Source organism: Carettochelys insculpta, chromosome 2 (genome assembly GCF_033958435.1).
Source record: "Carettochelys insculpta isolate YL-2023 chromosome 2, ASM3395843v1, whole genome shotgun sequence".
Lineage (NCBI taxonomy): Eukaryota > Metazoa > Chordata > Testudines > Carettochelyidae > Carettochelys > Carettochelys insculpta.
The window spans coordinates 39,341,258-39,362,437 of NC_134138.1; the positions used below are offsets into that span (position 1 = coordinate 39,341,258).

The 21,180-nt window shown below is 41.8% G+C and overlaps 1 protein-coding gene and 1 long non-coding RNA gene across 4 annotated transcripts in view; one reads left to right on the top strand and one right to left on the bottom strand.

Annotated features, from left to right (window-relative positions):
* Positions 1-2,132, bottom strand: part of ZFPM2 (zinc finger protein, FOG family member 2) — a 484,892-nt gene extending 482,760 nt beyond the window's left edge. For all 3 annotated transcript variants that reach the window (XM_074986765.1, XM_074986763.1, XM_074986762.1), the window contains exon 1: positions 1,512-2,132. In XM_074986765.1, coding sequence (XP_074842866.1) covers positions 1,512-1,551 — 40 coding nt within the window. In that variant the 5' untranslated portion in view covers positions 1,552-2,132. The remainder of the gene's footprint in view (positions 1-1,511) is intronic.
* LOC142009167 (uncharacterized) overlaps positions 1,197-21,180 on the top strand; it is a 53,260-nt gene continuing 33,276 nt past the window's right edge. The window contains exon 1 of the long non-coding RNA XR_012644364.1: positions 1,197-1,318. This is a non-coding gene — a long non-coding RNA (uncharacterized LOC142009167). The remainder of the gene's footprint in view (positions 1,319-21,180) is intronic.

A 21,180-nucleotide genomic window follows, 5' to 3' on the forward strand; every position in this document is an offset into this window, starting at 1 on the left:
AGGCATTCTTTGCGCCATACAATCAGTAATGATTATTTATTAACACTCAAGACATGAATCATATACTAAAAAGCATTTTCACCTAATAACTTTTATAATCACAGCTCACATTACATAGGTTTAAAATATTATTTAAATACTTAAATAGATTAATATATAGTAGATAATAAAAATATAGGTTTAAAGCAAAACAGCATGTTTACTTTAGAATATCAAAACCCATAGTCATTAAAAAAGTTCCATGAAAAATTAAGAATTTAAAATGCTTTACAAAAAAAAATGCAGTCATTATTATATACTAACTTTAATAAACACAGAACTTAAATCGGGAACATGCTATTTTATTTTCCAAATTAAAAGACAGTTAAAAGGCATTTCTATGAAGCAGGGATGCTCTACCAACTCAATCAAAATGTTTTCAACCTGAAGCTTCTTTCTTTTTTGCTAAACCAATTAATCAGTTCAAAAAATTTTCTCCAGAACTGAGCTATTCATAAATATTTTGGAGTCAGAACTCCATAAAGAAAATGCTATTAAAAGAGTCTCTCCAAGTCACATGATGGTTAGTTTTAAAGTCGTTCTAAGACACAGGCATCAATGAAGTTGTATCAGCCCAGTGACACTTATTTTAAAACAAAATGGTTTATTGTGTCTGTTTTGAATTGCCCTTACAACCTCTGAGTACCGATCCTAAAGGATTGTTAGTTAGGTTGAACAGTATGATGCTCAAAAAGTTTATAAAGTTGGGATTACAGCTCATGTCACTGACGTGTGCCTCAGGAAGAAAAAGTGAACTATGAATACTATTAAGATGTTTTACTACCACCACTAATGCACCTGATTTCTAACCAAAGCAAAAGCCTTTAAAGCCCCTTCGAAAGTGCTGCATTTCGTAAAACAACTAAGGCCACTATCTGCAAATGCTTTAGATGCAAACCAACTCGTACAGGGAGGTGCAGAGCTTTGCATAATACAAGCCAAAGCGAAGGGACGACGAGAACTGAAAGATGACTAATCAACACTGCCCAGAATAGCGTCGGATTGAGTTGTGCAGCTCGGAGGACCCTCTCCCTATTACTCCCTTCGCTGGAACTTTTCTTACACGAACTTTTCGTTTCTTGGCGATGCGCTGGCATTTTTTGCAGCCTACGCCTGGCATAGATCCCGCCTCAGCCGTACTTGATCCCTCGCACACTTCTATGCCAACGCATTTACGCCGGGCTCCCAAGTTGGTTCAACTTGGAAGCGATTCGCTTCCCCGCCGGAGTGAGGGAGTTTTCAGGGAGTGGGCGAGGCAAGCGCGGCTGCACAGGAGCAGGTAATTCAGTGCTCGGGCTACACCGAAGGAGCTTTCCTGCCCTCCCCCCGGCCCTTTCCTCTCTGTCCTCCAGCCTCCTGGGCAAAGTTTAACCCTTCAGCCGGCGCTCGGGACCCCCGCGCCCCACTCTTCCCTCTCCCGGGAAGGACGTAAATAAAAGTCTGTCGGAGGGAGCCCCCCTCAGGAAACTTACGTTTGATCTGCCTGGGCTTGCTCTGCTTCCTGCGGGACATGCTGCCGCCGCTCCTGCCTGGCTCCAGGTGCGGGAGGAGAGGGGCGCGGGCCGGGGTGGCCGCTCACTCGGCGGGGCTCATGGAAGAGCCGCTGGGCGCCTCGCGCGGCACAGGAGAATGAGAGGGGAGAGGGCGAGCGAGCGGCAGGGAACAAGGGGCAGGAGAGCGAGGGAGAGGGACGGAGAGGGGGTGGGGGGAGGAAGGGGGAGCGCTCGCTAGCCCGCCCGCCTTCTGCCCGGCGTTGGCGTGCGGATGCCGCTGTCGCTCAGGGAGCCGCGCTCGGCTCAGACTGACGGGCTGCGGGAGGTGGCAGGGGAGGAGGGGGTGAGGGAGGGGCTTTCCAAGGCGGGCGGGTGTGGGGGGGGAGTTTGTCCGTCGAGGCCGACGGACACTGGCGGCTGCTACTGACGGGTCCGCCTGCAATCCGCGGGCCGCAGGAGGCTGTGGCGGGAGCCTTTAGTCGTGGCGGCCGCTCCCTGCCCTCCGAAGGGGAAGGAGCTGGCTCCTTTCTCCCTCCCGCCAACTTCCCTCAGACAGGCAGCGCGCGAGCCGAGCTCCGAACGCCTGCAAGCTGACGGGAGCGCCGCGCCCGCTGTGCACCGGGGGGCCATTAAGTCCCCCCCCCCCCCAGGCACACCCCTTCCCCGTCTGTTAAGGCCTCGTTGGCCAGGGCGCTCGGGGGGCCGGGCTGAGGCGTAGGCTCCACGGGCTGGGCACCGGCCTTTGACAGACACTGCGTCCGACTCACAGGGAGCGCTGGAGCCAGGCATGGCCCTGCGCAGGCCTCCGAGGGACGGGGGAGGTGCGTACCCGTCGGGGCATTGATCAAAGACGAGAAGGCACTTGGCGGCCGGCTGGTTAATCAAAGAACTGACTGGTGGGCCCTGGACAAAGCGCAGCAGCTCCTGACTGAAGGGGCGGGGGTGTCAAGCACGAAGTGGAGCGACTCCAGTTTGGTGGGAAATACTCCGTGTAAACAGGTTTCACCTTTTGCTCTGTCTGAGTTGCCCACCAAGGCCTGTTTTCCAATACGTTTGTTCACTAGTGACAACTGGTCAACAGATCTTTTCCCCAAGTGTCCTTTAGCCTGTGCTTCATTCACCCAGCTGTGTGGTTGCTGGGTGGTGGTAATTGTGTGCCTGTCTGATTGAGTTCCTAAATCAGGTGATGTTCCTTGTTCTCAGTTGGATGGTTTGGGTTCATAAAGAAACATTCCCAAGAACATTCAGGATTGAACATATAGGTGTAGTGTGCAAATCATAAAAAGTTTCAAAGTGGTTTGGTTTTTGGTACAAATACCTTGAATATTTGTGTTTTTCATATTGTTTTTTGCAACTAGCCTTTCAAAAAAGCTTGCTAAGGTAAATGTTCATGAAGCAGTGAAGAGAAGAAATCATGAATATCCATTAAGTGACTCAGAGCTTTAATGGCAAACTTCATGCACTCTTACTTGCACAGTTCTGTTCTGAAATTCTTCCACTAATGTTAGTCACAGTAGTCTGGATTCGCATCAGGTCATAAGAGGTAAAATCATCTTCAACATTTCTTTTGAGTGATTTAAAATACTATGTACAATGAAGGGATTTATTACAGGTATTCCTCAATCATATCAACAAGTGATTAAGCTAAATGATTTCCCTCCCTATTTGCATCTTTTCGTTTGAGCCTTCTGCTGAAATGTATTACTAATGAGTATTTTTCCTCTGCTTAACATGAGCATGGCATCCCAAATGCATAGTACCATTGGTTGGTACCCTTGAGATGTAGAGTCTTTGTGTAATGATGTTCCTAGTACTGTGAGTAGACATACCTCATATGAAACTATGTTTCAGAATGAGAGCCAGCTGGAATGCTCACTAACCTTTAACTGAATTTGTGTTAAAAGTTAAGCCTTAGCTGGCATATTTCATATTGTTTAGTGAAGAAAGATTTTCTCTACAATATGATCCAGACATAGGATGTTGAATAAGATGCAGTTATTGAAAAGGAATAGGCAAATTCCTCCTGGACTAAGTAAACACACTATTTTCATCATACTGTAAAAGACAGGATACTCTGTGGGACACTACCGAGCATACCAATACAGGGTGGATTGCTTAGAAAGTAGGCTGGTCAGCCTAAGACTGAAATTCATCTACTATAAGCCACACCAAACCAGTCAAAAAGAGAACTTGGGTTTCCCTTCCTTGGTTAACTAGAAGTCATACAAGCAATTCCCTCCAATACCACATTTCTCCTTTATCTCCAGAAGTAACACTCATTATGCAAATGAAAGGTTATGAAAACAAATCTCACATAAAAAGGTACTTCCAATCCCAAAGGATCAGCCAAATGCCCAGGTCAATTTATAACTCAGATCTTACCCCAAAATCATACTGTTGCCAATCCTTTAAAACCCTAAACAGATGAGGCTTACCAGTTACAGTTAACCAGTAGGAGCTAGAGCAGCTTCCCACTCTCTCATTTAACTGGTTACCTCATTAAGTGGGGTTTTACATCCCTAAACCAAATGCATGTAATTACAAATTTCTTGGTTTAGGCTTGTATTAGTGATAGGGTAAACTCCTGGCTTAAGTCAAGTCTCCGGAGTATAACCTCATCTTGGATGGGTCATTCAGTCCTTGGTTTGTAAGCTTCAGTTTGTAGCAAAGATACTCCAGAGGTAAGAAGCAGGACTAAAGACAAAATGGAGAGGTTTCCAGGGCTTTTTATGTCTTATCCCATGTGGACAGAATCCCATTGTTCTTGCTGTGGAAAAGAACAGCAACAAGATTGTGTTTGGAGTCACATGGACAAGTTACCTGTCTGTGAATTGCTTGCTTCTTTGCAGTTAGAGGCCATTGCTCCCAGGCTAGCCTGAATGTTCACAAGACAGCTCATCAGAATTGGCATCTCCCAATGTCCGTTGTCAGTGAAGTACTTCTACTCAACTTGGAGAGTCCCTTCACAATATGTTGTCCAAAGCCTTCTGTTAGTGTCTCCCAGAAGCAAACATTTGAAATACAGGTACCAATTCAGGGTATTGAATACTCATAACTTCAAATACTAAATGATACAGTAGACACTCGCTTTGCATGGACTCGACTTAAGCATTTTTATATTAACACAAGTCAAGTCCAGGGGACCGTAATTTCTTGTACCCTGCCTTGTGGCTGCCCTGTGCTGCAACTCTGTGGGCGGAGAGGAGCAGGCACAGCTGGAGCTGCCTGGGGCCACGCCACGCTGCGGCTGGAGCTGCCCAGTGCTCCAGCTGCCGCCACCCAAGTAGCACCAGGGCCAAGCCGTGCCACAGCTGGGGGACTGCAGGGGCACTATGGCTGATGCACATGGCCAGCATTTGGAGCAGGAAGCGCCCTGCCCCAACCTGGCTCCCACCTGCCCACTGAGGGAGCCAGAGCTGCTGGCTGGATCAGAGGCTCCAGCAGCCCACTTTCCCAAGCCAGGGGAATTCTAAGGATCTGCCCAATACCCTCCCCAACCCCATTTACACAAAATTTGATTTGCCTGCAGGTTGCCCAGGATGCAACCTCTTTGTAAATCGAGGGTTTACTGTACGTGTATAGGAATGGCATAATAATAACAAGTGAATTGTAAGCTTTTCATAGACACTTCATTTGGCACATTTTGTACAAGATTCTTTGTAAATATGTGTCTGGTTGCAGCAATGATCTGTATGTTCATGTTTCAATCAGATAATGCCACATATTGCATAAGGGTTTTTAATTACATAACTGTTAGATGAATTAACATGGTGAAGTTGCTTTTCCACTTACAAATGTTCTATAAAGAGAATGTTAATTTCTCTGTTTAGCCTAACATTTTAAAGGGACCTAAAGTTGCTAGGTGCTCACCTTCCAAATGAGAATTGTACCCCTATCATTTTTCAGAGCGGTAGCCATGTTAGTCTGTATCTGCAGAAACAATGAGAAGTCCTGTGGCACCTTATAGACTAACAGATTTTTTGGAGCATAAGCTTAGGCAAATACTGACTTTGCCAGACACATGGGTCTGATGAAGCAGGTCTATGCTCACCAAAACTTATGCTCCAAAAATCTGTTAGTCTGTAAGGTGCCACAGGACTTTTTGTTGTTCTCCCTACCATTTAGGCATCCTATTCCCCAGTCAACATTGGTAGTGCCTTTGGTCCAAGAGAGTTATGAATGGTTTTTGTGTTGATTTGCTGCTGTACCCTGTTTATTCAAATCAGAAGAGAGGCAAAGTGATTAGGTAATAGCTTTTATTACATGAACTTCTGTTTGTGAAAGAGACAAGATTTTTGAGCTGCACAGAGGAAGTCCAGGAAAGATTTTATATTTTAGACCCACAAATCTTGAAATAGGAAACTGAGATTAACTAGTGTTTTCATCAGCAGGGTATTATACAAACTGCATTTTATAATGAATATTTCTGTCACCATCCTTTATAAATTGCAATTGGACAGTTATTTCACAGAGGATACAGATGTGAAAAGAAAACTGGTCAGCTCTAGAATCCTCATCACAAATAAGTATTTATTCTAGGGATGATGCACTCTGCTACTTTAGAGGTTTCAGCTCACATCCCAGTGCAAGAAGAGCCATATTTAAAGTAACCACTTCTGTTATTAGAATGACCAGGTGTCCCAATTTTATAGGGATGGTCCCAATATTCAGGGCTTTGCCTAAAATAGGTGGCTATTATTCCAGCTTGATTTTTCACAATTGCTTTTCTGGTCACCCTGTCTATATACTATATCAATGATTCTCAGATTGTGGGGTGGTATACCAAAGTGCATTAGAACCCCATTTTAACAGGGTTGCAAAAGCAAATGTTAGACTTGCCGGGGCACAGGGCAAAGCCCAAGCATCACCACCCGGGGCCAAAGCTGAAAGGCTTTAGCCCAGGGAGTTGAGATTCAGGCTACAGTCCACTGTGCTGAAGCTGAAGCCCTTGGGCTTTGGTCCTCCCTGCTCAGGGCAGTCTAGCTCAAGCTTCTGCTCTGTCTCTACCCACCTCCACTTGGAGTGGTAAGGCTCAGATTTCAGCCCCCACTCCAGTATTATCAGTATTATGATTAATCACTTTGGTGTGTGTGTTTCTGAACTGACAACATAAATTTTTAAAATATGCTTACAGAGAAGAATAAAGGGTTTTGGTAAAAGTTAAAATTTAGTTTGCAAAATTAAAAGAGCACATTTGTGGTTTAAATATGTAATTAATGCAGTATATTAACTAAATGGTGTTCCTTATAGCCTCCAAAATCTACACTAATTCAGCACATAACAAGAGTTCCTGGTTTCTCTGCCTTAGGGATGATATAATAGCCTTTGAGAGACTAGTTACATGACTGACACAGAGCTGCCCTAGTCACCACTCAGAAGGCACCTCCTTCTGGCTGCATATGTGAGTTAGTTCTGACAGGCCAATTCTCCTTTCTGCTGTTGCACTGTCATTTTCTGTGTGCGTCTCTGTCTCCAGATTTTACTGTTCCTGCTTCTTAGCTTGACCCTCTGACCAGGTCACTGTGGTTTTGCCTGTCCAGCCTACCAAAGTCTCTCAGGACCCACTATCCTAGGCAGTCCTTGTGTTCGTTACACTGAAGAGTGCCACTTCCACAACGGCTGGTGGTTGACCCTAGGTTTGCTTTTTCACTGGGTTCTAATTCAGGGACCTACAACAGGAAATCAATGTCTGCATAATCCTGAATTTTACTTCTGTATCCCTGGGCTATTTCATACCTTTTCACTCTATGCAATCACCAGCCATTTGCCACTATAGGAATTTATACAAGCCACTCCTGTTCCTCCGCAGATGTGCCTCATCTCTAATTAGTCCTTTCTTCCTGGCTTCTTTTCCAGGTACAGCCCAAGTAGTTGGTTAATTGGACAGGTAGACACCTTAACTCCTTCAGGCCATATGGTGGGTTGACCTATCACAGTGGTGTAAAACCTTATATTGGATGAAATATATTTATGGTGGAAGGTACAAACTTCCAAGTCACACTGAGCTCTTCAGCTACCCTACAGGAAATACTGACAGCTTGCCTGAGTCAGCTGACTCAGCTGGGCTTGGAGTCCAGGGCTTTAAAATTGGAGTGTAAACATTCATGCTTGGGCTGGAGTCATGGGTCCAGGACCCTCTTCTCCTTGCAATATGTCTATTGTCTGCATTGTAATTTTGTATTCCGACAACCTGAGATACAGGAGCCTGTGTCAACTAACAGATGTCAGGCAGGGGTGTTTTATTGCAGTGTAGACGTAGCCAGAGTATCTGAGCTCAGTGTAAGTTGGAACAGATTGTTACATAGAAAAGTTAACACATATTGTAGACAATCACTTGATATGAAATGGGGAACTGATGGTTGAATTATTATGTGAAAAAGGTTCCATGTGGGCAATTAAGGGTAGCAGCAGGAAATGTGTGCTACTACTGGTTGTAATGAGCCACAAAACCAGTGTCCCTGTTATGTACAGCATATTTGGGGTCTAGCAGAGTTATGAAATTAAGGTTTCACACTCAAGTTTTGAAGGTGTTGTGAATGTTTTCTTTGAGGCCCAGTATTGAAAGATCAGGTATGGAGTGATTGCTTTTGAAATTGTTCACCTATGAGTGATATGGTGTTTTTGTCTTGCCATTTTTCTGTGCAAAATTATTCAAAATCACCCATAGAGTTGGTGGTGGTGCATTTGATACATTTGATAAGGTGTACCTTCTACCAAAATAGAAAGATGAGTTGTGGGGGATACTGGTCTATGAGGGAGTATGCCAGCCTCTTCAGGGGACATCTCTAGGAAAAAATTTGTGGAAAAATACACCACAATAACAATTTGATACAGGTGTTATATTAATGATATTAGTCACCTGTCACTCCACAATGGAACACATATGGGATATCCAGTAATTACATCCCATAAATATTAGAATAACTGCCTCAGAAGGCATACTACAGAAATGAATCTGGGGATTATAGTGCATCACAAACAAAATATAACAAAATATGAGTTATCAAAAAGTGACATAATTCTAGGAAGTATTAGCAGGAGTGTTGTAAGAAAGGTTACAAGTAGTAATTATTTTCACTCTACTCATCACTTATAAGGCTTCAATGGTTGTATACTGTCCAGTTCCGGGCACCACACTTTGGGAAAGATGTAGACAAATTGCAGAAAGTCCAGAGAAAAGCAAAAAAAAGAAAAAAAGGTCTATACAACATTACCTATGAGGAAACATGGGGGCAAAAAACAACTATTTTATTAAGACTGGAGAAAAGAAAAATGAAGGGGACATGGTAACAGTGTTCAAATAAGTAAAAGATAGTCATAAAGAGGAGGATGATAAATTATTCTCCTTAACAAGTAAGTACAGGACAAGATGTAATGGGCTTAAACTGCAGTAACGGAGACTTAGATTCCACATTAAGAAAAACTTCCTAACTGTAAGGATGATTAAATATTGGAACAAATTACCTAGGGAAACTGTGGAATCCCTATTATTGACACTAATGGTCTGGATAATACTTAGTCCTGGCCCGGTGAAGAGAACTGGATTAGATCACCGACTGAGGTCATTTCTAATTCTTAATTTCTGTGATTCTGTATCAGAGGGGTAACTGTGTTCATTTGTATCTGCAAAAACAACGAGAAGTCTTGTGGGATCTTATAGACTAACAGATATTTTGGAGCATAAGCTTTCATGGGCAAATGTCTAATTATACAGGCTCATGAAAGGGAGGGAGTCCCAATCAAGATTCTGTGATGCTAAAATGAGACAATAGTACAAATCTTTATATTACTATCTATTTCCTTTCTTACATATCTCACATTTTATCAGTAATAAAATAGTTAACAATGAAATCATCATCATCCTTATTGAATGAACATTTCTTGAAGGTAACGGGCAGTTCACACCTCTCCCAGCTGCTGTTTCCAGTTATCTGAAATAAGTTAATGCCTGTTTCACCGCTTTGCTTTCTTGTAATCGTTTGTATTTTATCATAGAACCATAGAACTGAAAAGAACTTGAAGTCATCAAGTCCAGTCACCTGCACTCATGGCAGTACTCCTTCTAAGGTAGTCATTTCCCGCTTTGTATTTTTGCGGCTGACTGTTCCTTCCTAAGTGGAATACTTTGCATTTGTTCTTATTGAATGTTTGTCCAGATCATTTTAAATTACAATCCTCCAAAACACTTGTAACCCCTCGTAGCTTTTTATCATCCAAAAATATTTTAAATGTACTCTCTGTGCTAATATCTAAATTGTAAAATATATTGGATAGAACTGGACCTAGAAATCTTCCCTGTGGAATCCCACTCATTGTGTCCTAGTATGACAGAACAACTGATAACTGCTCTCTGGAAATGGTAATCCAAGCAGTTATGCACCCATTTTATAGTACCAGGACAGGCCCAAAAGCCAAAAAGTCTATGGCCCAAAAGCCAAATATGGCTCTTCTGTCATTCCCAAATACATGCAGATTTTTAAATTAAAATTAAAAATGAATTCAAAATTTTAAAAATATGTAATTGCTCATGTAAAGATGGCCTTTTTTGTCGTTTTCACCTTTAACCAGAGGTGAAAGTAAGGGTGTGTGCAGTTCCAGCAAGACCTGACTGGGGCATGCTGCTGAGAACGGGTGTAGCGTTGTTCTCTGCAGTAATTGCTGCCTAGGGTGGTCTGAGCATGCTCAGATAAACCAGGCATGCTCAGGAACTCACTTGAAGACAGTCTAATGGCCATGCAGGTAACCAAGACTCAGGGAACCCCATCCCTCTCCACTGCACACACTCAGTCCTGACTGACTCTCTCCACGCACACCCCAAACTGTTGCTCTGAGCCCCCTGCACTCTACCCCACCCTTAAATTTATTACAGGTTCTGTCATATTATGACTTTCCCACCCCTGCCCTTGGCCCCCACATCCGGGGGGGTGGGGTGTGAGAGAGAGAGAGAGATAGGATGGTACCTGTGAGAAATTTAAGTTACTTTCACTCCTACCTTTAACTGTTCATTTTAACAACCATCTATCTTATCCACTAACTGGGGGTTGTGCATATTCTCTTTTTATCTGATTGGTCAAGAAATCTTCACATAATGTTGAACTCTTGTTACAGTAAAAATGGCAAAGAGAAAGAGAGATGCCAAGTGCCGAAAATTTCAAAAGGAGCGTACAGGCTTGTATGTATATGTCTGGGTCTGCATACTTTCCAAGTTATAGTGAGAGACTGTTCTAAAAAATTCTAATGTCAAACAGCATTTCATGACAAAACATGCAGCATTTGCGACAAAGTACTGTACCCCAATAGTGATACATGAAAAAAGCCTGCAAGGAGCTACAGCAAAAAATGTACGTTAGATAAAATAGCCCACTGGCATACTCAAAAAAAAAAGTGGGAACTTGAACTCTGCAAGTTTTGCGGGCTCATACAGTGTTATTGAAGAGAGCAAGACTTTCACTGATGGTGATTCTATGAAGAGATGGATTATGTGAAGAGATGCATGCTAAAATTAGTCATGAACTGTTTGACAAGTTTCACAACAAGGACATACCGTTATTATTACAGGAAATTCAAGACATGCCATTATCAGCACAAACAATTCATGACAGAGCTGTGAAAATGGCCTATCAAAGCAACAAGGAACAAATGCAAAATTTGAGTACAGCTACTTGCTTTTCATTTGCTTTGGACAAGACAATGGAAAGCTGTGACATTAATCAGTTATATATTCTGGACTGATATATTTGCAGAAATTCTGTGCACAAATGAATGACAGCAATATTACCAATGAAAAATCAAACAAGGAGCAAAGACATCCTTAAGACTGTGATGAACTTTGTAAACGTGAAAGACGTATAGATGGATAATCTTGTGTCTGTGTGTATGGATGGTGCACCAAGCATGGTCGGCAAATATAGGGGATTCTTTAGTCTTTTGTCAGAACAGCTGAACCACCATTTTTGAACTTTCATTGCATTGTGCATCAGGAGGCACTTTGTGCACAATCTTGTGGAACTGTACTCAGAAGTGTAATGGGGTTGATCTTTCATATTGTCAGTTGGATTCTTAGCCAAGCCCTTAATCAGTGCCAGTTTCGGTCACTGCTCAAAGAAGTAGACTCCGAATACCCTGATCTACTATTTCACATCAGGGTTCACTGATTATCTCATGGGAAAGTTTTATCTCATTTTGTCGCCTGCATTTTTGGGTATGAAGGATGTCAAATACGCCAAGTTTTAAGACTTGCTCAAGGTTTACTATCTTGTTGATGTTACTGGTCATTTGGATAAATCGAATGTTAAGCTAAAAGGGCAAGGAAACACAATCCTGACTCTGCAGCAGGCACTGTTTGGATATGAGTCAAAATTGACTGTTTTCATCAAAGATATTGAGATGGGCAGACTGGCACATTTTGAAAGATTATGAATGTTTCATGAGTCATATCAGAGACAGAATCCAAAAAACAGCCTTGATTTGCAGCAGTTTGCCAGGTTTCTTTCTGAGCATTTGATGGCATTCATCTCGTTTTGTTGACTTTCGCAAACACAGTGCTCTCCATAATTCATCCACATAAAGCATCCATTGAACAACTGGATATGACAGTCATTCCTGGCATCTCAGTCAGTGATTTGGAAATGGAAATAGATTTTAAGGAGTCACATATCTGAGTGGAAGAATTCATCAAACTGAATTCTGATTTAGAATGCCTTACTCAACAACATGCAGAAATCTAGATATACCACATCTACCGCTTCCCTCTTATTCCCATCAAAGAAATCTATCAGGATGGTTTCACATGATTTGTCCTTGACATATTCATGCTACCTGCTACTTATCTCCTTACTCCAGATGTTTGCAAATGGATTCCTTAATTATTTCCTCCATTATCTTTCCTGGTGTACAGTTTTAAGCTGACTGGTCTGTAATATCCTGGGTTACCCTTATTTCTCTTTTTATAGGTGGGCACTATGTATCCCTTTTCCAGTCGTATGAAATTTCTCCTGTACTCCATGACTTTTCAAGGATAATAGCTAATAACTCAAGTATCTCCTCTATCAGCTTGAATATTCTAGGATGCATTTCATCAGACCTTGGTGACTTGAAGACATCTAACATGTCTAATTATCTTAACCTCTGAACCTACCCTGTTTTCACAGGCATTCACTATGGCAGGCATCCAGTAACCACCATTCTTGGTGAACACTTAAACAAATGTAAATAAATACCTCTGTCCTTTCCACATTTTCTGTTGTTATTTTTCCCTCTTCATTGGCCAACAACTTTACCACATCCTTGGTCTTACTGTTGCTTCTAATGTGTTTGCAAAATGGTTTCTTTTTACCGTTTATGACTGTGGTCACACTAGCCCCTTCTTTTGGAGGGGCTATAATAATGTGGCATTTTGGAATATGCTAATGAGGCACTACTATGAATATGCAGTGCCTCATTAGCATGTTGGCAGCTGCACGCGCTTCAAAACTGCCGGTTTCGAAACACATGGCGCATGTATAGCTGGGGGCCTTTTGAAATGGACCCCTGATTTCAAAAGCCCTTGTTCCCAAAACCAAATGGGAGTAAGGGCTTTTGAAATCAGGGGTCCATTTTGAAAGGCCTCCCGGCTACCGGGGTGGTATGCATTTCAAAACCAGCAGTTTCAAAGTGTGGGTGGCTGCCATTATGCTAATGAGGTGCTACATATTCATGGAAGTGTCCCATTAGCATATCCCAAAGTGTCACATTATTATAGCCCCTCTGAAAGGAGGGGCTAGTGTAGCCACAGCCTGTGTCTTTTAGGTAGTTTGAGCCCATTTTGTGCCTTGGTCTTTCTAATTTTGACCCTGCATACTTGTGTTATCTGTTACTATTAATCCTTTGCAATTTGACCTAGTTTCCACTTTTTTGTAGGACTCTTTTTTTTGATTTTTAGATTAATCAAGGTCTTCTGTGGTCTCTTTTCATACTTCCTATCATTCGTGTGCATGGAATATTTTGTGCCTGTGCCCTTAATAGTCTCTTTGAAAAACTGCCAGCTATCTTCAGTTTTTACTGACTGGCTTCCCATGGGATCTTATCTACCAAATTTACAAGTTTGTTGCTTTCTGTCTTCTTGAAATCCATTGTCTTTATTTTACTGTTCTTCCTTTTACCATTCCATAGAAGTCTTACAATGCGTAATCACTTTCTTACAAGCAGCCTTCCATTTTCAAGTTCTCAGCCAGTTCCTCCTTGGCTATGTCTACACTAGTGCCCCCCTTTCAGAAGGGGGATGCTAATGAGACACTTTGGGGTATGCTAATGAAGTACAGTGAATATGCAGTTATCATAATGGCAGCCATGGTGCTTCAAAAGTGGCACTTTCGATTGCACGCTGCCTGTCTACATGGTGTCCTTTTCGAAAGGACCCTGCACACTTCAAAATCCCTTTTTTCCTATATGGTCATTAGCATAGCCCAAAGTGTCTCATTAGCATCCCACTTCCGAAAAGGGGGCTAGTGTAGACATAGCCCCTAATTGTCAAAATTAAATCTAGAAGGGCCTCCCCTCAGTAGTTTTCTCCACCTTTTGAAATAAAGAAACAGTCTGTAATACATTTCAAGAACATGGTGTATAATCTGTGCCCTGTTATTTTCCAAAGAAATGTCTAGATAATTGAAGTCCCCCATCACCACCAAGTCCTGTGCTTTGGATGATTTTACTAGTTGTTTAAATAAAGCCTCATCCACCTCTCCTGATTAGGTGGTCTGTAGTAGATCCCTAATAGGACATCACCTTTGTTTTTACCCCTTACCCAGAGACCCTCAACAAGTCTGTCTTTTATTTCTATCTCAGCCTTAGTCCTAGTGTGTACATTTTTAATACACAAGGCAATATCCTCTCCCTTTTTTCCCTGCCTGTTCTTCTTGAGCAAGCAGCGTCCTTCGATGATAGACCACTCATGCCTATTTTCCCATCAAGTCTCTCTGATGCCAGCTATGTCATAGTTTTATTTATCTTTATTCTTTATACTTTCACTTAATTTTATGTCCTTTTGTTAAATAAATTTTACTCCTATTGTAAACCAATTTGTTACAATTGGCATAACTGTTTGTCATACCCTAGTTAATAAACTGCTGTGTCTTGTCTTTTTAAAAGAGCATCATACTTAGCTTCTGAGACTGTTCCAGGACAGGATTGGACACTGCAGGGAAATGAACCTGAGGAACTGAAAAGCTAGGATTCTATTTGTTCTCTCAAGGCAACATTTGGACTGACAGATTCCTGAAGAGAGTCTGGCGAGGGAGACATATTAGTGAATCAGGGAATTGTCACAAAGCTCAGCAGCAGGAAAACTCTCATTTACTAAGCAGGTAACACTCATGTTGGGGGTTGCTGACCCATATTGTAACCTATAACGATATATGTATTTGATTTATAGCTTGTAAACCTAACTTCAAGCTCATCTATTCTCTTTAATCTTTCAGGCTGGGTCTACATGAGCCCCTTCCTTTCAAAAGGGGCATGTTAATGAGCGGGTTTGAAAGATGCCAATGACGCGCTGCAATGAATATTGGACTTTTGAAAACTGGGGGTGTCCTTTCGGAAGGTCCCGTCTCCACAGGCGGTGCACGATTCGAAAAGCTGCACTTTCAAATCGCTGTAGCCGCCATTATGCTAATGAGGCGCTGCATATGCATTGCAGCACCTCATTGGCATCTTTCAAACCTGCTTGTTAACATGCCCCTTTCAAAAGGAAGGGGCTTGTGTAGACATAGGGTCACTGTTTTGTTCTGTTTTAACAATAATGCAAGGGGCTCACAGGAGATCACACTCTGTAACATGTTACCTAAATATATAAAAAGGTGATATAGCTAAGTGTGAGTATATAGAAATAGCTAGGCCTTTTAGCTTGGCTGGATTAACCACAAAGAGACCAGTTTGGTGATGTAGAATGTGACATTATTTTGTGAGATCTCTGAAGAAGCCAGAAATCCAATGGCCCTGTCGGACCAGTTACCTGTTTTAATGTAAAATAGAGGCAAGTGTCATCATGTGGTACTTCTCAGCATTTTAACCAAACATGCCCATTTTAGGAGTTTGTGCATGAGGCTGTGAACTGACATCTTATGCGTATTCAAATGGGTGTCTTAGTTTAATCCTCCACTCAAATGTGCATACCCTCAGACTCTTAGGGCGCAGAAGCCTGGTTATGATTTTGGGAGGCTGGGCCAAAGCAATGCAGAAGAGGCCTATAACACGACATGGCCAAAATATTGAGACAGATTCCTCAGGATTTCCTCTTCAAAGTAAAGAGCTTTCTTCCTTAAAAAAAAAGTACTTTTTTTAAACTAGTAAAGTCCTCCTTTAAATCTTTAGTTTCCTCTGCCATATTCTCTCACCTCTCACCACCAGCAGAGTAAGGCTGATCCTTCAGCTTCTCAGGTCTTCATGAGGGAGCATGAGTGTGGTGTTAAACTAGGCGTTTGCAATTGTATCCTCTAACTGTATTTATGGCTATATTTAAACTGCAGACTTCTGTCGAGAGCCCAGAGGTCTCTCAACAGAAGTCTGCTATTCCAGGAGTGTTCTGACAACAGCCCAGTCATCCTTAGTCCACAAGGAAGAAGGACATCTTGGAAGAGGGGGTGTTTCCCAACTTTTGGCCCTGTGTGGATGTTTTCCACAGAACAGTCAGAAGGATGCACAAATGCATTATGCAATTTTCATATCTTTTGCTTACAGTTCTTGGCAATCTAGACATAGCCTGAGTAACCAGCCAGAGCAGTCAAATTTGTATGTGATTGACTCAAACATATGATTGTGAGATTTTTGCTACTGACTGTGATAAAAATAGTGCTATTATATTGCTCACAGTGTACATGTGATCTCTGCAAGTCCTAAGACCGCCCCTACAAACACAGAGCTATTTTAGCTTTTAATATCTGGAGTCCAGGGTGGAGAGTGAACTTAGAGATTCTTAGGTCAGATTGGAGTTGAGAATTTGAGTAAGAATATTGTTTTGGTATCAGTTTAACCAGTCAACAATGTACAATCCTTAACACTGTTACTCTGCAATTGATGCTGTTGGGAAAACACCTATGTATAGGATCATGAAGAAAGAAAGAAGAGAGCAGCAAATACAGAGCACTAGCATGTGGGAGGAAGAATTTATGTACAAGTCAGTGTCCATCCTGTTTGACAATATAATCAAGCATAAAGGTGACTAAAATATCTTCTTCCCTACACTCCCTCCACCTATTCCAGATTCCCTGGAAGATAGCTCCCCCTTCTGGATAACATGCAGTTTCTGTACCATCTCAGACAGCCCAGTTACATGTCTACATTCAGTCACACATCCATTTACGATATGTCCCCTGATTTGCCATATCAGATTACACTGTAATACTAATCTCTTAACAGTCAGTACAGAAACTTGATAGGGAATTTAAAAAAAATTAGAGACTGGGCAACATTTTAGATTTTCCCACAGTACACCCAGCTACAGTTCTAATGGTGCAGCTAGCAGTCTGCTGCTGCTTCAAAACCACATCCTTTTGTTTTATAAGTTATTTTTTCTGCTGTCACTAATACAGTATGTAATGCTCTTCTTGGGTATTTGCATAACAATCTGAGGTTCACATTGGTAAATGCTCTATGGCCGTGCCTTAGCTGTGTGGCTACGCCAGGCAAATGCTGCTCTACCCACCCATAATGAATGCATTGGTATTATGTGTCTTATTCAGAAATGGCTTTATTAGTTTTACCAAAAATATACAAAATGATGCAGAGTAATATAAATCACAAACAAGCGACAAACAAAACCTTGACAACATCTTGGATTGTTACACCATCCCCCACAACTTCAACTTGAACTAGTGAGTTCAAGTACCTTTCACTTGCACATCTGCATTCTAATCTAGATAAGGGATACTTTCTTCCCATATTCATCGTTGTGTCATTATCTTTATAAATAAGATAAATATATGCAGCAATTCTTAACATGTCAACACACCAGTCTTTCAAAAGTGGGATTCTAAAGGCTCTTTACCTTCAAAGGGCCAGTCTATTTGCATAAACTAAGGAAACTGCAATCCAGTTTTCAGATTTTGTAATCCAATGTAAAACAAAACAGCAGTTATGTAGCTCTTTAGAGACTAACAAAATAATTTTAGTCTTTGAAGTGTTACATGACTGCTGTTTTGTTTTGTTAGAATAGACTAACACGGCTACCTTTCTGTTCCTAATCAAATATAATGAAGAAAAACCAAGTAGGAACTGTAGCTCAGATTCAGATGGTAATTTATAATTCCACATTATTTTTGTAAATTTAATTGTTGACCACACTAATTTTGTAATAGTACCAAATAATGTGTTTAATTATACTGCTCATTCCTTCACCACAATACCTATTAGCCCAACAGACCACACTTGAAAACATGAGCTGAAGAGCTACATGTTTTGCATGGGGAACCTCTGGTGTTCTGGTTGCATGTGGTTCACAAGGGTTAGCCACTGGTGATCCACCAGATTGTTTACATCATCCTCCACAGGCACAGTCTCTCACAGCTTCCAGGGGCCACAGTTCGCCCTTCCTGACCAATGGGAGATGCAGGAAGTGGTACAAGCTAGACCATTTGCCAAAGCTACCATTGGTCAGGAATGGTGAACCACAGCTATTGGGAAATGTGATTGTCTGTGCTTGCAGATGCTCATGTAAAGAAACCATCTGGCAGCCTGCCAGTGTCTAACCCAGATGAACCACATCTGTCCTGCAGGCCTGAGTTTCCCCACCCCTGATATAAATTGTTGAGATTTCAGCATAATCTAGTATGAGGCCACAGTGTCTTAGAGTATATTTTACTCCAAATGTCCATTTCTGTATGAAATGCACAAGTAGCATATGAAAAATCAAACTGAAAACTCAGTTTCATACTAGAGGGAAATTTTTCAAAAACACCTCGGTGACTTTAAATTCGAAATCCCGTAGTCAGACCTGACTGGTACTTAGCTATCTAGGACACTTTTTTAAAAATGCCACAGTGACTTTTGAATTTAACTTCTATTTTTAAGATTTTCTAGCTAAAAATGGGATGCAAATTTTAATACCGAAAAAGCTATTTTGATGTGGCTTGAGTGATCTCGGCAAGTAGGAATTAAAATATGAAATAGCAAGAAATCTCCAACTGGACCAGTAACAATTTCAGCTAAATATTGGCTTACATCCTTTTCATAAAGAAGTTGAGTAGGGAACGAGGATGGCATGAGATATTCAAAAGTGCTCAGTGTTGGCCTATCTGAGCTCTAGCTGAAGTTGATTACGCAGGTATGATTAACTTTACTGGCAGTAAGGTTAAGCTGACACCGAGCACCTTTGATATCCCACCCCATGTTCAAAATAGTTTGATACCAACTCTGCCATCTTTGTAATATATATTTTAAAACATTTTGTATCTTTAACAGATGTATATCTAAATTGGATTCAGTAGAACAGATTGAACAAAATAGCAATCTACTCCTTCAAACACTTCAAGCATACAGACAATTTCAATTCAAGTCAAGGGGAGTTTTTCCATTGATGTCAGTGGGCACTGAATCAGACCTACAGTGCTTAATGCCATGAGTAGTCCCATAATCTTAATGCCTCCTATTGAATCACAGAATACAATGGACTAAATTCTTCTGCGATAGAAGTAGTCCTATAGGCCAAAAATGAATGTGAATCAATCAGAAGCTAAGTCAGCCTGTTGAATTTCATATTCTGCCTTCAGCCTTTTTGAATCTGGTAAATCATTCACATTTCTTTGAGTGTTTTAGTATTATCTAAAAATGTAATGCTCTTATGTGTTATATTTAGGGTGATATCTACCCAGCCTCACCGATTGCTAATCTGTTTGTGAATATTAAAGAGTTTTTATACTACTGACCAAAAATATTAGGCAAAATTTGGAGTGATTACTTTTGAGAAATATTTCAGGAGTCAGAATATTATGAATAGTTGCTACTTTATGGGGTATTGTTAACACAGAACATGGTGGGAGGTCACAGTAAGCACAACTGTTATTAGCTTAAACAAGATGGAAGGTGGCTATTGTCAGAGTCAAATGCAGAGGGGGCAACTTCTGAGGTGATGCCTAGATCCAGAGGCCTTTTTAAAACTTATCATCCCATATTATACACAATGGAGAGGGGTGTGTGTGTGTTCATTTACATGTGTGTGTGTGTGCAGGGATGGTGATAGTAACTGAAATGCTAAGGGAGATGAGAGAGGGTATAAAAATAAACTCAATAATAATGGGGGATTTCAGCTATCCCCATATTGACTGGGAACATATTGCCTCAGCACAGGATGCAGAGCTAATGCTTCTTGGCAACTTAAATGACTGCTTCTTGGAGCAGCTATTTCTGGAACACATAAAAGGTAAGGTAATGGGCTCTGTGGACATGGGACAGTCAGTGGAAGTGATATACCTTGACTTCAGCATAGTTTTTGATGCAGTTTCCCACAACATTCTTGCCTATAAGTTAAGGAAGTATGGATTGGTTACATTGACTATATGATGGATAGAAAGCTGGCTTGAGGGTCAGGCCCAACAGGCAGTGGTCAGTGGCTCCATGTCTGGTTGGCAGTCAGTTTCAAGTGGAGTGCCCAAAGGCTTGGTTCTGAGGCTGGTGTTGTTCAACATCTTTATTAATGACCTGCATGAGGGACTGGATTGCACCATCAGCAAGTTTGCTGATGACAACGCTAAGGGGAGAGGTAGATATAGTGGAGGGTAGAGATAGGATCCAGAGTGACCTGGATAAATTGGAAGATTGGGCCAAAAGAAATCTGATTGGTTCAACAAAGAGCAGTGTAGAGTCCTGCACTTGGGATGGAAGAATCCCAAGCATTGTTATAGGCTAGGGACCAACTGACTAAGCAGTAATACAGCACAAAGGGACCTAGGTATTATGGTGGGTGAAAGGCTGGATATGAGCAAACAGGGTGCCCTTGTAGCAAAGAAGGCTAAGGGCAAATTGGGGTGCATTAGGAGGAGCATTTTGAGCAAATCTAGCGAAGTAGTTGTTCCTCTTCATTAGGCACTGGTGAGGCCACATCTGGAATATACTGTGTCCATTGTAGGCCCCCTAGTATAGAAATGATGCCAATATGCTGGAGCAGGTTCAGCAGAGGGCAAAAAGGATGATTAAGGGGCTGGAGTACATGATGTATGAGGAGAGACTGAGGGGTTTGGGCTTGTTTAGTTTTCAGAAGAGAAGTCTGAGGGGTGATTTAATAGCAGCCATCAACTTTGTGAAGGGGAACTCTAAAGGGGATGGAGAGAAACTGTTCAGTAGCGACCAACAGCAGAACAAGGAGCAATGGTCTGAAGTTACAGAAGGATGGGAGAAGGTTGGATATTACAAAAAACTACTTCACCAGGAGGGTGGTGAAACACTGGAGTGCATTGTCTAGAGAGAAGATGGAATCTCCATCCCTAGAGGTTTTTAAGTGGTGGCTTGACAAAGTCCTGGCAGGGGTGACTTAGTTGGGGTTGATCCCACTTGAAGCAGGGGGCTGGACTCAGTGACCTCTTGAGGTCCCTTCCAGCACTATGATTCTGCAATCCTAATTCTTGATATGGTTCTAAGTGCAGCACAGGATCTGGTCCAATAGGTGACTATAGCTGGACTGCTT